General features: G+C 33.6%; 1 protein-coding gene across 1 annotated transcript; it reads left to right on the top strand.

Annotated features, from left to right (window-relative positions):
• Positions 1-1,553: 1,553 nt before the first annotated feature.
• On the top strand, positions 1,554-12,272 carry LOC144566167 (uncharacterized). Its single transcript, XM_078316082.1, has 4 exons — positions 1,554-1,708; positions 3,916-5,060; positions 5,431-5,550; positions 12,066-12,272. The coding sequence occupies exons 1-3, from the start codon at positions 1,631-1,633 to the stop codon at positions 5,453-5,455; spliced, it is 1,248 nt and encodes a 415-aa protein (XP_078172208.1). The 5' UTR covers positions 1,554-1,630; the 3' UTR covers positions 5,456-5,550; positions 12,066-12,272.
• The last annotated feature ends 1,990 nt before the right edge of the window (positions 12,273-14,262 follow it).

The following is a 14,262-nucleotide window of genomic DNA, read 5'->3' as shown; positions in this document are numbered from 1 at the left end:
CTACGTGATTGCTATGATCCTATACCTTGTTATTGCGATGTAATGGTAGTATAGATAATTAGTCTTTCAGGGATAACATTCCTAACTTGAATCTTAATTAGTTCATTGTGTTGTTCAATACATAACAATGTTATCAGAACCGGACCGGACGTCAACCCGGTAAAGCTCCGGTTTAACGGTTCACTGGTCAGACCGATGGTTCAACCGGTTTGACTGCTGATTTTTTAAATACTTACATATTTATTTATAAGATATAATTATTATTATAAATAATTATGTTTTATGTAATAAAATTTCCAATATACATATTAACAATGTACTATAAAAGTAAATTTATATATTAGAAATAATTATTTTTTATTAGAAAATAATATATCTAGCTCAAATATAGAACTTATTGTTAGAATTAGTAAAATAATTAAATAAAATATTATGAAATCTTTTTTTCATCGAAGAAATTTTATATTTTATACTTCATAAATAAATTGAATAACTACATAGAAATTATTTAGTTTTTGTGATCAAGTGAACCCCTAATGATCCATATTAGAATTAATATTTAGTTTATAAAAAAAATAATATTGCAACAAATGTTGGATTATTCTTAAACACATAATTGTTTACAAAAGTATATTACAAAATATAAATGACTACACAAAGTTAGCCACAGAATAATACACATTAGATTCCACTTTTTCTCCTAAAAAGTTGTTCCCTTTTCTCCTCAAAAGTTGTTTTTTTTCCATTCAAAATTGAAAATAGTCACATGACAACAATGGACAAAAAAACCAATATAAAACCGGTTTTTTTTTACTTTTACTCCGGTTTTTTATATAAAACCGGCCGGTTTAATTAAATATATCCGGTTCTATTGCATATCCGGTCCAAATAGCGAACCAAACCGTAAACCTGTCTGGTTCCGGTTTATTCCGGTCGAACCAGCCGGTCCGATCCGGTTTTGATAACAATGATACATAATGTATTGGTGAAAATGTCGACAATTTGATTCTTTGTGTCATGAAGAAGTTTGATATCTCCTTTTTTAACATGATCTCTAATAAAATGATGACATATTTTTAAGTTTTGTCTTAGAATGGAGTATCAGATTTTTTGAAATTTGAATGGTGCTAGTGTTGTCACAGTAAATTGGGACCTTAGGAAATTGAAGCACCAATGAATATTTTTTATTTTTTTTATTTTTTTTTACAGTCCATGGAAAAGCACCATGCATGTTTTAAAGTACAAAGTGCACACAAAAAATTGGAATTTTCGGAAGTAATAAAAAAAAGAAAATTCTGCAGTGCTAAGTCATCTAGAAAAAGAAAACTGGGCCCACGGGCTCTCTTCACACTGACACTGGGCTACAAAAAAATAGCGCAAATATGGATTTAAGTGTTTGTCGGTACTTGTGATCAAGCAAATAGCAAAGCAAACAGGCGACTGCCCTTGTGTCCCTCTCCGTCTCTCGTTCGCCTCCTCCACAATCTCTGATCGATTCCCTCACCACCCGTCGCCTACTCACACTATAGCTACCCACCACCTTAATTTTATTTTTCTAAAGCAAAGCAATCTATATATTGTTCCGAACAGATCACTACTGTCTCTAGACTCTAGCTAGCTTCAAAAACATATGGCGCGCCGAGGACGGAAGACCCAACGCCAAGCCTTGTTTGGAGAAGAGAATTCTGATCATCAACCTCCACCACATGTATTCATTTCTTACTCTGCCGAGCTTGCTATTGTATTTCTTATATGTTATCTTTTTTCTCTAGGGTTACTTTCAAAAAATCACACACAAAAAATAGAAGAATTAATCTAAGTGCTAGACTACTAAATTCAGTTGGCATGGGTTGATGTAAAGCTTCTGGCATTTTTTTTTAATGAGTCGTATTAGGTATTCTGGGAATTTAATTTTATTGTTAGTTTCTTAAAAACAAAAAGATTAAAAGGGGGATGCTCTGTTGTTTGTATCACTAAGGTCAAGTTGTTTTGATGTGAATTTTAATTAGATTGGATTTTGCCTCTATATGACATTATCAGAACCAAACCGGACATCAATCCGGTAGAACTCTGGGTCATTCATTCACTGGTCGGACCAATGGGTCAACCGGTTCAACTGCTGGTTTTTAATACAATTACAACTAATAACGTGAAATACTAGCAAGTTATTTAATTTTTTTGTCTAAGTCCTTACAAGAAAGAATGCCATATTAACATAATAAATATTCCTTTTTAAAAATATTGACAATGGCTGTCAAGTTAATTGCAAGAAATTGAAATCTAAAAAAATACATCAAAAAGACCACGAAGATGTAGGCCTTGCAAAAATTAATTATTCAACAAAATCTCTCCCAAATAAATGCCTCTTGAATTGTGCCCCGCGAACACATTAGCAGGAACTACCTTCCCTTCAAATAGGATATTATTCTGTTGCTTCCAAAAACTCCAACATGTTGATGAGAAGAACACACTCCATTCATTTTATTCATACCTTTTCTTAATGCACGTTGCCTTGAATTGATAAAGATTTGCTGCACTGTCTCACCTGCTTGCATGATTTGCACCCCCAGCTTAAAAACCATCCTAGATTGCACCTGTAATGCTTTCTGGCATTTGAAAAATAGTTGAAAGGATGATTCCACAGAGCCTTGATCGCAAGATTTACATAATAAACATTCTTAGTTCAGAAATTTGCATAAAGGTCCCTAAATTGCAATAGGATGTACCGGTACAGTTTCTAAAAATCAATTAAATTCGATATTAGTTCAAATAAAAGAAAACTTGTACCAGCAACTGTTCCTCATGATCTAATACACATATTAGAACTTCAAAGTAACTTCAAAAACAGTTTTGAGTTTCTGATTTTCTTAGTACCAGCTAGATTTGGTAGGGACATAACCAACATGCTCTTTGGTTTGAGCATTTTATCAAACATCTTATATGCATGGGTCTATTTAATAAAATTAACAAAAAACATTCATAAAATTACTTACAGTTCTTGATCTTAGTAGCTTCTTTTGTGATTTTATTTCAAACAAAGTGTTGAAAACGAAATTCACCCACAGCCAATCAGAGAAGATATTGAAATATACTACAATAATGGGATAGTATCTGTGAGGGTAAAAATTGACTATCTGTTACAAAAAAGTGTTTTTCTATTAGAGACGGGAGTATTTGCGAGGATATACTGACAGTGTCCTTCGCGAATACTATCAGTGAGGGTATATTTCAATCTTCTATGGTTTCCATCTCTACAGAGAAGAGATTTGAAGGAAATTAAAAAAATATATATATATTTCCAAAAGTCAATAAATTGGACAATGAAGAGATTTGATTGAGAAAGGAAAGGGGAATATGATATCAGAGGAGGAGATCTAAAGAACCTGTTTTGAGTCGGACGGTTTAACCTTTTTGACCGGTTCATTATCTGAAATGATCTGATTGCAAAACTGACCGGACAGGTGACCGGTTCCGTTTTTTTCCAGTTAAATGCTGGCCCGGTCCTGTTCTTATAACACTGCTATATGAGCATGCTTTATATATGTAAACTTCTGCGACTCATCCCACATTAAATGTCCTATGTTCAGTCTCACCCATCAATAGCAACCTGCCAAATTTTCTGCTGGTCATGCCACCAATTTAAACCCCACCCGAAAGTAATCTGCATGTGTAACATATTCATTGGATGGAACATGAAACACTCGGGGTGGGACAATAAACATGCACCATATACCAGTGGATATACCTTGCTATTTCGGGAGCCTTTTTTTTTTTTTTAATATGTGGTTCATACTACATTTAAATTTTCATATATGTAAGGAATTAAAGATCAAGGGATGTTAGCTTTTTTTGTAATTCTTTCCATGTACTTTTATGTTAACTTGGCAATGACCCTATTTTAAATTTTTAATTCAGGAGAACAACACGGCGACGATGGAGAGAAGGAATTGGTCTTCACTCCCTGAACTCATAGTGGCGATCATCTCCAACTTTCTACTTTCTGAGGATGTAACAGAGTACATCCGCTTTCGTGCAGTTTGTCCTGGTTGGAGGCAATCTACTGCTCCTCCCTCCAACATTGAGAGCCTCTTTCGGCCACGAAATTGGATCATGATCATCTCTGGTAAACGTGAGAAGTATTCCCCTCGTGGGATTAAAGATTGGAGTACGTTTTTTAATATCTCAAGTGGACGCTGCCTTCTTGTCGACATTCCGCAGTTCCGTGAGGATTACACGCCAATATCTTCTGCTGATGGGCTCCTTGTACTGCTCAGAAAGAATACGGGTGAATTATGTCTTCTCCACCCATTCACGTTATCTATTACTCAATTGCCTAAGGTGGATTCCCTTCTTTCCATCATGATCCGAGATGAGCCAAGTAGCGTGAACTTCCTCTCATCTTCCATTGTTGTTTTCTTCTTTCAAAGATGTCGTAAAGTTGCATTTGCGAGGATAAGAGGCAACAGATGGTTTGGTACGGATTATGAGGTCAGTTGTACTTCCACTCTCTCCTTTCAAGGCCAGCTGTATGCAGCTGATCACAACACTGGAGAATTATTGCAGTTTGAACTTGAGGAAGCAACTATTGGGCCTAGTTTGGATCCAAAACTCAAGGTGTCAACTCGGATCCCGACCTTCAGTTATCCCTTGTATCATGGTCTTCTTGAGTATGGAGGAAAAATGTTACTCCTACGGAAATGCTATAATGTGCCACCCTTATTGGGTTTACACTTTGAAGTATATGAGATTGATGTGTTGAATAGGAGGCTCATCCCAACCACCATACCTCCTGATTGCACTATTTTTGCGTCAGACAACCGATGCCTATCTTTATCTACTTCAGTTTCTCCTTCAATCTTGCCGCAATCCATTTATTATTACAAAAGGTTTGAGCCAGACATCGATGTTTACGGTTCTCACCGCCCAAACCTTGCACCCACAAATTCATATTATCATCATCCTGAGATTATCTACCGACGCACCGCTCCATACAGAAAAAATTATATCGGTCCATTTTCCCTTTCCAGCTATCTCATTAGTCACTGTTCAAACTTTATATGGTATGTATACAAATTCATTTTTGACTTGCAGATCAGACCTAACTAGTTTATGTTGTTCAATTTCTACCATAGAGGATTTATGTATATAGATGCCTTAATTCCTTTGAAGGACACTGTTAATTGAACTAATCAGGGGAACAATTTTTTCGAATAATTGGATTTGAGAGAAATAGAGTAAATTTTAAGAATGTTTCTGTAAATTAATCTCAAGTATTTAAGTGCTAGTATAATTGCTTTGGCAGCCTTGTGGGGCAAAACAAAGGGTGATTATTCTTTCTTTTTGTACAAAGTTAGTATCACCACATGATGCTAATGATCTAGGGTTTTAGTATCACCACATGATGCTAATGATCTACTGGATTTTTTACAGGCCATTTCAGACGCAGAGGAGGTAGTACAACTTCAGCAGCTCTTTCAAGCTTGGGTGTGGAAAGCAAATTGATGATGTGCTTCAAAATCTTTGTTTGTTTAAGGGCTTTTTGTTGTAAAAGTATTTATATTCAGGCCTTATTATAGGTTTTCTAGACCAATGTAATATCGTACTATAACTTAAAATGATATTACTGTTGCTAGGTTATGCTGATTTCAATGAAATCGGAGGGATGTATTTTTCCCAGTTTTATCCAAAAAATAAGTAGTTCCTATTAAGTCATCTCTCTCTCTGGTTGCTTGATTTTTGTATTTAATATTTCCATATGGTTCTGTTAATAGACTTGATCGATGAACTTGAACTATCTAATACTTCCCCAAAATTAAGTTTCATGTAGTAGTCTGTGAAGTAAACTGCAACGTTTGAGGGAGTTGCCAACCTTTTGTTTCTTAAATATATTGCTTGTTGTCGGATTCCTTGTAATTTATTTTCTTGTGTTATCTGAATGCCTTGAGGTGGACAGAATATTATAATTTCTGTCTTGAATTATGCCTCCGTGTACTAGAAATAAATAATAGTCTGGGGCAGGGGCGGATTTATGTGTAGAAAAAACAGGGCTAAGTCCCCATATAAATTGAAAAAATTGTAATTTTTTTTATTCATCAATACTTTTTAATCCTCTATAAAATGAAAAACACCGACTCAAGCAATACAATTTGCGGACAATACAGTCATCAAATATTAAGGTAATATCAATGATATTGATACTATATGGGAGGTTGACAGGTTTAAAAATTAATAAAAACAAAAACTCAGTTGTTTCGGTACCTATAGATAATGGTCTCCTACCAATTGTACAGGGCATATTATCATGTCCGGTCCCAGAGTTACCTAGCTATCAAATACCTGGCACCGCCATGGTTTGGAAACTCGGCTGTGTTCTAGTTGACTCGGCTGAATCAACTCGGTATCAGTCGGATCCAATATGAGACTGATCCGAGTCTCGTGTCCATGTGATATTTTCATCAAAACTAGGTTGAACAGTGTTTGACTGAGTTTTTGATGGTCCAGAATTTTCTAAAAGACACTGATTTTGAAAATTTTTAAAAAAATAGTAAATTTTTTTCAAAATATATAAAATTTGGTCTCCAAGTACAATTTAATATGGATATCAACTTGAACAGTTCGGATCGACGTTTTGAACTTTGAAACTAGAGATATGAGTGTAAATTAAAAAAAACTTACTTTAATTTGCAAAGCATGGTAGACTTACTCTCTCTATCTCTCTCTCTCTCTCCCTATATATATATATGGTCCGGCTAATTTGCTGCCGGCAACATATTAGCCGGAGGTGCTGTCGGGTTTTTTTTATTTTGTGATGTCCAAACAACAAATCCAAACCGTTAGATGTTTAATCTATATTATAATCTACTTGGAGACCAAATTTCACATTTTTTGGAATTTTTTTACTATTTATTAAGCTAGTTTGAAAACCGCTGATTTCAGTAAATTTCTGCAGCATTGAAATCAGCGGTTTTCAAACCAGCTTAATAAATAGTAAAAAAATTCCAAAAAATGTAAAATTTGGTCTCCAAGTAGATTATAGTATATATTAAATATTTAACGGTTTGAATTTGTTGTTTGGACATTACAAAATAAAAAAAAGGCCAACAGCACCGCCGACAGAAATGCTGCTGGCAGCAAATTAGCCACTGCCTATATATATATATATATATATATATATAGGATTTGGCTAATATGCTATGGGTTGCATAGAGGCCTCCCGTGCTATGGCTCAATATTCAACTTTTCAAAATCCTAATGGTCGATCTGAACCGTTCATCTTGTTCTCCATATTAATGTGTTTGGAGACCAAATTTTATATTTTTTGGAAATTTTTTACTATTTTCTTAGATTTATTGAATATTGTTGTTTTTTATGGTCCAGATTTGTCTGAAAAACAGCGATTTTCAATAAATCTAAAAAAATAGTAAACAATTTCCAAAAAATGTAAAATTTGATCTCCAAACACATATTAATATGGAGAACAAGATGAACGGTTCGGATCGACCGTTTGGATTTTGAAAAGTCGAATATTGAGCCATAGCACAGGAGGCCTCTATGCAACCCATAGCACCGTAGCCAAGTCCTATTTATATATAGATATGAGCTACGGTGAGTTGCGAAGTAAAACGCGTTTCTACTTCACGCCGTATTTTTATTTTGAAAGTCGAAACGACCGATCCGAAGAGTTAGATGTTTAATCCATATTGAACTGTGCTTGGAGACCAAATTTTACATTTTTTGGAATTTTTTTACTATTTATTAAGCATTTTTTAAAATTGTTGTTTTGCTGTGAATAGTAAAAAACAGTACAATTTTCTAGACCATCAAATCAGCGACTTTCAAAATTGCTTAATAAATAGTAAAAAAATTCCAAAAATTATAAAATTCGGTCTCCAAGCACATTTCAATATGGAGAATAAGATGAACGGTTCGGATCGACGTTTTGAACTTTAAAATTACAAAATATGAGCGTGAAGTAAAATAGTTGCTTTACTTCGTAATTCACCGTAGCCCAACTCATATATATATATAGATATATAGATATATAGATATATAGATATATATATCTATATATCTATATATATCTATATATCTATATATCTATATATCTATATATCTATATATCTATATATCTATATATCGATATATCGAGTTAGGCTGGGGTGCTATGGATAGCATAGTGGCCTCTATGCTACGACTCAATATTCGAGTTTTCAAAATCCAAACGGTCGATCCGAACCGTTCATCTTATTCTCCATATTAATATCTGCTTGGAGACCAAATTTTATATTTTTCTGAATTTTTTTACTATTTATTAAGTATTTTACAAAATTGTTGATCCAACGGTGGCTGCACAAAACAGTAAAACCGTTGGATTAGGGATTTTCAAAGTGGCTTAATAAATAGTAAAAAAATTCATAAAATTATAAAATTTGGTCTCCAAGCAGATATTAATATGGAGAATAAGATGAACGGTTCGGATCGACCGTTTGGATTTTGAAAACTCGAATATTGAGCCGTAGCATAGAGGCCTCTATGCTATCCATAGCACCCCAGCCTAACTCTATATATATATATAGATATATCTATATATCTATATATATATATATATATAGATATATAGGAGTTAGGCTGGGGTGCTATGGATAGCATAGTGGCCTCTATGCTACGGCTCAATATTCGAGTTTTCAAAATCCAAACGGTCGATCCGAACCGTTCATCTTATTCTCCATATTAATATCTGCTTGGAGACCAAATTTTACATTTTCCTGAATTTTTTTACTATTTATTAAGTATTTTACAAAATTGTTGATCCAACGGTGGCTGCACAAAACAGTAAAACCGTTGGATTAGCGATTTTCAAAGTGGCTTAATAAATAGTAAAAAAATTCATAAAATTATAAAATTTGGTCTCCAAGCAGATATTAATATGGAGAATAAGATGAACGGTTCGGATCGACCGTTTAGATTTTGAAAACTTGAATATTGAGCCGTAGCACGGGAGGCCACTATGATATCCATAGCACCCCAGCCTAACTCTATATATATATATATATATATATATATATATAGAGTTAGGCTGGGGTGCTATGGATAGCATAGTGGCATCTATGCTACGGCTCAATATTCGAGTTTTCAAAATCCAAACAGTCGATCCGAACCGTTCATCTTATTTTCCATATTAATATCTGCTTGGAGACCAAATTTTACATTTTTCTGAATTTTTTTACTATCTATTAAGTATTTTACAAAATTGTTGATCCAACGGTGGATGCACAAAACAGTAAAACCGTTGGATTAGCGATTTTCAAAGTGGCTTAATAAATAGTAAAAAAATTCAGAAAATTATAAAATTTGGTCTCCAAGCAGATATTAATATGGAGAATAAGATGAACGGTTCGGATCGACCGTTTGGATTTTGAAAACTCGAATATTGAGCCGTAGCATAGAGGCCACTATGCTATCCATAGCACCCCAGCCTAACTCTCTCTCTCTCTATATATATATATATATATATATCTATATATAGATAGAGATGGGCTATGGTGCATTGCAATGCATGAACCCTTTTATGCATTGCACTCTAAATCATGGATTTAAAGTCCAAACGACCAATCTGAACCGTTCATCTTGTTCTTCATATTAATATGTGCTTGGGGACCAAATTTTACATTTTTTGGAATTTTTTTACTATTTATTAAGCAATTTTGAAAGTCGCTGATCTGATGGTCCAGAAAATTTTACTGTTTTTTACTGTTCACAGCAAAACAGCAATTTTAAAAAATGCTTAATAAATAGTAAAAAAATTCCAAAAAAATGTAAAATTTGGTCTCCAAGCACATTTCTATATGGATTAAACATCTAACGGTTCGGATCGGTCGTTTGGACTTTAAATCCGTGATTATAGTGCAATGCATAAGGGGGTTCATGCATTGCAATGCACCATAGCCCATCTCTATATAGATATATAGTATATATCTATATATCTATATAGAGATAAGCTATGGTGCATTGCAATGCATGGAGGGGTTTGTGCATTGAACCATAAATCTAAAATTCAAAATTCAAATGACCGATCCAAACCGTTCATCTTGTTCTCCATATATATTAATATGCGCTTGGAGACCAAATTTTATATTTTTCTGAATTTTTTTACTATTTATTAGGTATTTTACAAAATTGTTGATCCAATGGTGGCTTAACAAAACAGTAAAATCAGCAGCCACCGTTGGATCAACAATTTTGTAAAATACTTAATAAATAGTAAAAAAATTCAGAAAAATGTAAAATTTGGTCTCCAAGCACATATTAATATGGAGAACAAGATGAACATTTTGGATCGGCCATTTGGATTTTGAATTTTAGATTTATGGTCCAATGCACCATAGCCCATCTCTCTCTCTCTCTCTCTCTCTCTCTCTCTCTATATATATATATATATATATATATTGGTCAATTTTAGATTTCTATTTTGCTTGCTAAAACTCTAGATATTTTCGTGGACATATATATATATCCCTCATTTGGGGTTGGGGTTAACCTTAATTCTTCTCTCTTACATTGGTTTGCGCAAAACATACGACATGTGAGCATGCAGATGAGCAATGTAGACGAGCAATAATATGATAAAAATCCTCTAATATAAACCTTGCATCGGCAATTGATTGTGAATCCTCTTTTAGCTTTAGATAAATTATCAAAGCCAATAAACTAATTAAATTCAATTGAAACAACATACAATTGTCAATAATAAACTGAATTCAACATATAGCTTAATAATTCCTTCAGAAAACAGCCTTTAAATTGATGAATATTCAATATTTTCAGATTACTCAATCCATTTGTTTAGTTGCTTTTTCAAAATGATCTTCTGGGTAACAACGAACATAAGTACATATATTTCAAACACCATAAATGATAACATTAATTACTATATTTACATGTGACAAGAGAGAGAAATTGACTTTGAAAGAGAAGCCACACCCTAATGGTAAATGCAAAATGCAATAAACGGGAAAACTTGTATTGCTTGATTGTTTGTTGAGATTCATGCCATATAACCCTATTCTATTACATTTATTTATTTTATATATATAATTTTGGATAGTTTTTGTACTGGTAACCTAGACTAGCAAGGGTGGCTGCTTTCGTCCGATCTGTTTTTGACAGTTGATGATTGATCCCTATGCGTTGCTCACTTGTCGTCTTTCGACACCTGTTCTTTTTCTATGCCTCGTTTTGTCCGCCTTTCTCGATCGATCTATTAAACTCCTCCCCTCTTCCTCTCTTCCTTTTCCATATCAGCTTCCCACCTCGCTTTCTCCTCTCCTTCAATCCCGATCTCTTCCTATCAAAGCCGGCATCAATCTCCTCTCCTCTCTCAGATCAGATCAGCCTACAACCCCTCTCTTGATACCTCTCTGAATACCCTACATATTATCCGCTATGAGTAGATCTCTGACATCCCTGATCTCTCTGGCTCAAAATCCAGCAGCAAGTTCTTTTCAGACCTAGCTAGCAAGAGAAACTAAGGGTTGATCTGAGGAGAAGCACAAAGTCGATACTTACAAGCATGAACTCCTGAGGGCTTATGCCATATGGAGCAAGTCCAGGTAAAACAAATGTCTTTTTTCTTGAAATATAATATCATCTTGTATAATCATCCTTTTTTTCAGAAATTTGTAACATTATCTCTTACAATAATGTATGCTACACCAATCCTATATATGAAAATTCCATATAAGTAGAATTTTTGAATCAAACAATTAATATGTATAGGTCGTACATAACCCTTAATGTTTTAATAAGTTTTCCCAAGAGTCATTTTTTAAGCATAGCGATGGAGGTTACTGATTTGATTAGTCAGCCTTAAATCAATAAATAAATTAAGTACTAGTCAAGTACTTCACTTATACCAAGACACAACAAAAAACAATGCTTACCATTTTCGTGTACAAATTATGGTAAGCCTTTTTGGAATCCCAAGCCAGTTTCTCCCTCGCTCATTGCCAGTTCTTTTCTCCTCTAGCTAGAATAATACCTAATTTTTAACTTGTGTGGACCCACAGTTATTTATAGGTATTCTAGAACAGTGTAATATCGTAATATAACGTAAAATGATATTACTGGGGGGCAGAGAGGAGAGATTACCTGCACTCTTAGTCTTAGGTCGGTTGATAGTTCGAAGGCAGCGTCGTGCGAAATCGATCGAGAGCAACGACGAGAGATGCCAGAGGTTGAATTCACGACAAATAAATAATACAAGTGAAATGGGACGAGGTGAAGAGGTAAGAGGAGGAGATCGATATATACAGGTCAGCCATTTTTATTAATATCCCTTAAAAAAATTAATTTTAAAAATAATCCTGTGTACCATTTTTTTTTTATTTCTACCCTGACCACCTGGGCTTCGGGTGGCCCAAAATTCCTGTGAGGTGCCAGCGGGACGGGCGGCCCATACAATATATGAAGCGCCCCAGGTTGTGGCGGCCCATATGGCAAGTGAGGCGCCCCAGGTTGTGGCAACCCAAATGGTGAGTGAAGCGCTCCAGGGACGGGCGCCCCACTACCCATCTTCATAAACCCGTGAGCCCTCCTTCTTCCCCCTCCTATGCCTTCATCCAAACCGCAAAAAAAGTGAAAAAAAGAAGAAGGAAGCCTTGCCGGCTGACCCCTCTCTGCCTCGCACCATGCTCGTCACTGCCTCGTGCCTCGATTCGCTTCTCTCTCGATCGACCAAGTGAGTTCTCTTTTTTTTTTATTCGATTAGGGTTTAGGGTTTAGGGTTAAATGTGATTAAATGGTGTAATGTGATTTGGTTTGGTTCGATTCGATGTTTAGGGTTAAATGTGAGTAATTAGTTGAATTGATTGAATTGGTCGAATTTCACGAATTGTGAGAATTGCGGGTTATTTATAAATGCTATTAAATTGTGGGAATTGTGGGATTATAAATTGTGGGAATGACATACTTGAATTGGATGCTTGAATTGTGGCAATGACATCCTTGAATTGGATGCTTGAATTAGATGGTTGAATTGCTTGACTGCTTGAATTGGATGCTTGAATTGCTTGAATTGCTTGAATTGGTTCAATTGCTCGAATTTAGGATTATGATTTATGGTAAAATTGCTTGAATGTCATATGGTTCAATTTAGGGTTTATAGTTGTGAATTGTGATTTTTTTTTAATTTAGGGTTTATGTTTGTGAATTGTGAATTACTTAAAAATTTAGGGTTTACGGTTCAATTTAGGATTATAATTTATGGTTCAAATGGTTGAACTGTTTAAGAATTTAGTTTTTGGGTTTATAATTTAAAAATATGCATATTTATTTTTTGAAAATTATTTTTGTGATAGTTCATGAAAAACATGTATATATCAATACAAAATAATTTGAAGTATATCAATATTTATTTAAAAATGACATATATTTTTTTTTATTGTAAGTAAATTGCATGTATATCTAATTTTTTTTTATTTTAAAATTTAGGACTGCAAATATTTTGTGCGGTTTAAAATTTCAAAGAATTGCATGTATATCAAAATTGTGGACCATGCAAAAACAGTGATTTTCAATAAATCTAAAAAAATAATAAAAAAATTTCAAAAAATGTAAAAATTGGTCTCCAAACACATATTAATATGGAGAATAATATGAACGGTTCGGATTAACCATTAGAATTTTGAAAACTCGAATATCGAGCCGTAGCACGGACCAACCCGTGATATGCATAGTACCATAGACTCACTCTATTAATTAAATAATTATATCAATATTTGTTTAAAAATGACATATATATTTTTTTGTTACAAGTAAATTGCATGTATATCACATTTTTTTTATTTTAAAATTTAGGGTTAGAGTTTATGATTTAAAAATATGCATTTTTTTTGTTTAAAAATTAATTTTGTTTTTTTGTAAATTTTATTTGTTTGTCAATTTTTAAAATAATTTTTATTTTAAAAAGTAAAAATTTAACAATGATTTTTATATTAATTATATAATTAATAGAGTGAGTCTATGGTATTATGAATATCACGGGTTGGTGAGTTTTGAAAATCCTAATGGTCGATCTAAACCATTAATCTGGTTCTCCATATTAATATGTGTTTGGAGACCAAATGGTATATTTTTGTAATTTTTTTACGATTTTTTTAGATATTTAGAAAATCACCTGATCTGAAAATTGTGGACCATCTGAAAACAGTGATTTTCAATAAATCTAAAAAAATAGTAAAAAAATTTGAAAAAATGTAAAAATTG

The sequence above is a fragment of the Carex rostrata genome, chromosome 1 (assembly GCF_964058835.1).
Source record: "Carex rostrata chromosome 1, lpCarRost1.2, whole genome shotgun sequence".
NCBI classification, from domain to species: domain Eukaryota; kingdom Viridiplantae; phylum Streptophyta; class Magnoliopsida; order Poales; family Cyperaceae; genus Carex; species Carex rostrata.
Note: the sequence above shows the minus strand (reverse complement) of the source record. Positions and strands in the feature narration are given on the sequence as shown.